This window comes from Merops nubicus, unplaced genomic scaffold, assembly GCF_000691845.1.
Source record: "Merops nubicus isolate BGI_N331 unplaced genomic scaffold, ASM69184v1 scaffold26308, whole genome shotgun sequence".
Taxonomy (NCBI): Eukaryota; Metazoa; Chordata; class Aves; order Coraciiformes; family Meropidae; genus Merops; species Merops nubicus.
The window spans coordinates 25,734-31,207 of NW_008626755.1; the positions used below are offsets into that span (position 1 = coordinate 25,734).

Below are 5,474 nucleotides of genomic sequence, written 5' to 3' on the forward strand. Positions count from 1 at the left end.
TATAAACGTAGCCATTTGGATTACCTGTGTTTGCCTTATTTATTTTCATTTTGGGTGAGTGAAGTAAATAGACCAGAATTAACACTGAAAAAAGTCCAACCATTGCCACAGACTAGATCAAGAACTTATACACATACACAATTACAGCACAGTCTTTACTCTTGGGGCCTTTAAATTTCACTAAAATAAGCCATTTAAGGTAATGCACAAAAGCTCCACCCTGGAAGTCTCTTGGCTTTTATCACTGCAACATCCCAGCCTTTGCTAAAAACTAAGGGAGGAGCTACCCCAGAATGTGATCTCCGAGTCTTTCTGTAAACTGTATGCATGCCAGACATGAACCATGCAAAAACCCTTTGAGATTGAAGCCCTTAATTCTTAGCTTGTGTCATGATTCAGGCACTGTTCTTTACAGCAATCTGCAGAATTGAAGTTCAGAAATGAAAATTGCATTGGGAGCCGATTTTACTTAAAATAAAGAAGGGTGAAGACTCAGATAGTTGGCAACTCTCATTTTCCAAGCTGATTAAGCATTACATGTACAAGCTATGAAACAACAAAAACTTAACCAAGTGCCTTAGTAAGTTCCAAAAACAAAAATAAGTTATACTTCAAAGAACAAGTTAGTATAAAAACTTTTAACATATGCAACGTATGTGCTCAAAATACTATTTTGCATTTTTAAAAAGAGCTGTAGCCTACCTTACAGAATCAAAGTTCACCCAGTATAAAATATTGCAGTTTGTCCCATTGTGTCATATGAGAGGTCTCCTTATTCTTCATATGATCGAGAACACTTGCACAAGAGTTCATGTTATTCCACGCCACACAGTGGCAGACAGACCATGTCTGAACCTGCGCGCTTACTCTGCGGCGCAGTAAAAGCCAAGCAAAGCATTTCACAACAGTTTAGCAGGTCAAGGAGCCGTGTTGATGCAAAACATCCAGGCAACAGTATAAAAGTTAATGCTAAGTGGCAGTACCAAGAAAGTGAATCAGATCAACAGAAAAATACTGCTGATAACATTCACTATCGCATGTGCGGCTGGTAAGCTAGGAATAAGGAAAGTCAGAAGTAGCTCAAGAAGAAAAAAGAAAAAAAAAAACGTTTAAACTGTGTAAACAATCCACCCAGTACAAAACTGGATATGCAGCTGGTAAGAGCAGAACTAGCTTAGTAGAGCTGAGGATGCGTGCGCATCCAGACGCCTGTTCAAAATGCAATTATCAATGCCACTGACCAAAAAAATACCAAAAATCACCTATAGCTATTTACACCACAGCAGAGGCTTCCCTCCCCCCTCATGGAGTTACTACAACTCAGGAAATCGCTGCCATCTGCTACGATTAAAACTCCAGTTATAAGCTACCAATGTTTGTAAGCTGGAAACACCCACCTTGCAAATTACATTGAAAACTCTTGTCAAGCATGTTTGAAGACTCTTCAAAAGTTAGAGTACAGCACTTTCCTCAAGTGGTATTTGCATGAGTAACTTGTACTGACAGCCTGTTAAAATAAGTGAATTTAACACAACTCGGGGTAGCTAGGTGTTCCTCCTCAGGAAGGGGGATCCATAGATTCCAGTTGTTCTTGCTGAGGTGTGTTACAGGGAGAGAAGGACAAAAGAACCTCGGTCAGCCTGGAGGAGAATCTTCTTGCTTCTAGAAGTATTCCTCCTCTTCATCAAAAAAACCATTTTCCAGGGCGTAGGTGCAGTCCGCGTTAGAGTCAGCCTGGCAGGCACCTTTGTACTCTTGGATCGACTCATAGAGGGAGTACAGCTGGCACAGTAGTGACATGTCTAGCTGCCGAAGGCCAACCTGAGTGGGGAAGGAGTCAAGCAAACAGAGTATTACAACAGTGATTTTACTGGCAGTATAACACTGTGTATCCTTTGTTGATAAACATGAGCATCAAGCTTCTTTCCACCTTGAACAGTTATGAAATATGGAAGTATAATTAGTTTTCTAAGTTGGCAGACTCCCCAAGGGATAAACTGGACAAAAGAACAAGGCACAATGTGATGTGATACAGCAGGACATGAGCAAAGTGTTCTTCAAGATTTTGTTGTAATACAACACCCTGCTTAACTTCCAACAAGCAGTTCACTCCTACCCAAAGCACTACAGATAAACTAATAAACTATATTCCTCATTATACAAGAGACATCCTTTTCCAGTAAGGCTGTGTGTCTTTCACAGGCCTTTCTCACACAGTATCATAGAATGACCTGGACTAGAATTTGCAAAAGGAGCCCTGTCTGGTTTTCCACCTCACAGCTAAGCCTCTTCTACTATAATGTTCTTTTCCATATTGACATACATAGGCATCTGACAAGGCTTCATACGTCCAGCACAATACAGCACGCTACTCTAAGGTGGGAAAACTGAAGCAGGACTAAGATAAGGACATACATTGTAGCCTGCAAATCTTCAGAGATTTTCATGTGCTACTCAAGCATAAACTTGATTTATAATTAAGCACCTAATATTTTGGTCCACAGACTTCTAAAATATTAGTTCCAGAGCTAATTGAAGATTTGGAGCAACATTTTAAAAACATTACCTTGTAGTCTGCATCTTTATGTCGGATACAAAACCCGTACGTTGCACCACAAAGCAGAATAAAGCTACTCATTTAACTCGGAGCAGTTTCCCTCTCTGGCAGCAAAACTGAGAGTTCATTTGATATTGTCACCTATCCAAGCCAGATCAAATTAAATCTAGGTTTTGTCTTGCAGTAAATTAAAATCACTAACAAATGTAACATTTTCAAGATGCAAACATTTCTGCCTAAATTTTCAAGTAAGTGTTAAGCTGACAAGCTGTTCCTAGTGAACCACAGTGTCATCAAGTGAGAGATTTTGCTGTAACTCACATTTAGAGGAAACAAAAATAACTAACAATGTAGCCTTTACAGCAGCATGAACATCAGGCAACATTTTAGCCAGAATGAGAACTCTTACCTCAAAAAAAAAAACCAAACAACTCTTTATATGTCTAATGTCTAAGGACAGGTACACACAGGCCACAAGGAAACCAAAGGAAGATCTTCATGCTAGCTTGTGGCATCGCTAAACTATCCTACCAGCAACTTTTTCTGAAGAATGGAAGGAAGAGGAAAAAAAACCTAAGTATCCAACCACACCACCATTCAACCCAGAAAAACAGAATATGGCATCTTTGAGAACCAACACCAATTCCTTGATGAGGTCATGAAGCTGAGACACGATGTCCCTCACAGATGGAGCATGAGGACTTCCAGACAAGACATGGAAGAAGATGTGGAATGCTGTGCTAACTGCCAGGAGGCTACAGAGGCTTAAGCACAGACTCTGAAGCCTTTCCACCACCTTGGATCTACGCAGCTTTTCTTGCCCATCTCCATTTTCCTCTGTAGGGAACATGACAACTTCCTCTCCCCTTGTTCAAGCAAACGCTCTACAGGAAGCGTTCACTACTCATCCTTGCTCTGTTCTGCAAGGGGACACTGAGTCCTGCAAAACTCCTTCCACAAAAATTTGTAAAACAGGCCAACCAAACAAGACTGCAGGAGGGGAAAATAAAGGGAAGGTACTTGCACCTTACCCAGACCCCTCCATCTAGTCCTGTTAAAGCAATTTCTTGAGGCTTGGTAAGCTAATGAGTACTTACCTGCCCAAGAATGAAGTGTGAACATAGACCTTTGGAGGTCACAGTCGATGAGGTTGGGCTTGCCTCACCTCAACAAACTGCTCACCTCAGGTAAGAAAGGATGCTGTGAAGCTGGACTTAATGGTATGGTATGCAACCATGAGACCCACCAGGCAGACTTGCATCAGAGCTACATGTTTGAAGACAAAGACTGTAGGAAAGAAGTTAGGAGTGAGTTGAACCAGAAAACTCAACCTGGAGACAGATGACTGGTTCTTTATCTCCCAAGGAAAGTAGGGCCACCTTCACCAGCAGCTCTCCTGTTCCATCTCCCTAAAGCACTTCAGCACTTTCTGTGCAGATCAATTTTACGCCAAGCACAATCTCCAAAATAGAACTGCTCAGCAAAATTAACTTACCAGGTGTTAACACCAAATAGTTATGTTTAATATTTTATTTTTCTCTAGCTGCCACTAGTGTCAATCAAACAAGACCGGTAAGTCTATTCAGAAAAAAATGCAGCCTCTAGCTCTTCACAACTTTCAATTACGATCCCTGAGGTAGCAAAAGTCTGAAGAAATGTTCAAGTCTGCTAATACAAACTAAGTTTTTAATCACAGCCAATCTGCTTTTGACTAAAGTTTTGTCATAGCACCGACAAAACAACCTATAATGCACAGTCCTGTGCAACCAACTCTGTTACTCAGGATTACAGTTCTGAAGTGACCTCTCCTCCCTCCAAAGCATCTAATTCCATCACTTTCTCACCTTTAAAAGCTTATATAGATAGTACCTTGCTAGATCATGCAAAGACCGACACTGCTAAATGTTTCTTCCTCGTTCACTACTGAAAATTTAAAGCAAGTTCATTACTCAACAGAAATTATATCTTTGACTGCTGAAAGAGACTGTTCAATATAAATAATAAAGTGCTATTATCTACTTGATGAAAGGCAGCCTACTAGTACACAGGAGTCTCTCTAATTTCTATGGGCCACAAAAAAATACACCTTGAACCAAGGAGACTATTGCTTGAAAGTCTTTGATGTGTTCAGAGTGTTTTGTTTTTTTCTCCTCAGCAGCATTTTATCAAATTATCATCAAGGATAATAGAGTATCAAAGGGGAAATCTAGCTGTCAAACGACTTCAACAAGCACCTCATTTGATTTTCCATTACGAAAAACAAATCAGGCTTCTATAAAAGAGTTATCTTTGTTTTTTTTTTTAAATTATTAAGACAATTAATATCATATCCTTGTTTCCCCTTAGAGCATGGTAGAAAGAAGCCCCAGAGGCTGACAGCCCTTTGAGCTTCCAGTGCTTCAATGCAACCCAGAAATTCTAATGCTTGCTTTTAAGAGTATCGCAAACTGTATTTGACCTACTTGTTGAAACACTGGTGGCAGACTAAGATTCCAGCATGCTACACTGTCCTTCTAAGTCCAGAGAAAGGCCTTTTAACGGAGTTTCTTGTGCTCAAACACCTTTTTACCACGAGAAAAAGGCCTTCAAATGGGCAGATTTACAGCAGTATCACAGTTTATATATTTTGGAACACTGAGGGCACAACGCTTAGGTTATTATTAGTCATTACAACTGTGCCTGGCACCAACAAGGCATCAACACCCAAATTAGCGTTTAATCAAAAGGTGTGCCAGGTCGCCCAGAGGAATTTCACCAATAACGCCGCGCCTCAGAATCAAAACAAAGTCTTGAAGAAGAAGCTGTTTAATTGCTCTTCACTGGAACAGAATGAATCACTGATGGTGCTTCTCTTCTTTTAACCGGCAGCCTTTTAAAATGGGTGTCAGGTTCAGATGGATGCCACTGAGCGCTAAAC

The 5,474-nt window shown here is 40.4% G+C and overlaps 1 protein-coding gene across 1 annotated transcript; it reads right to left on the bottom strand.

Moving 5' to 3' along the window:
• Positions 1-1,635: 1,635 nt before the first annotated feature.
• Positions 1,636-2,638, bottom strand: FAM89A (family with sequence similarity 89, member A). Its single transcript, XM_008946117.1, is given in 2 exon segments — positions 1,636-1,821; positions 2,567-2,638. Coding segments are annotated over 2 exon segments (258 nt in total).
• Positions 2,639-5,474: the final 2,836 nt, after the last annotated feature.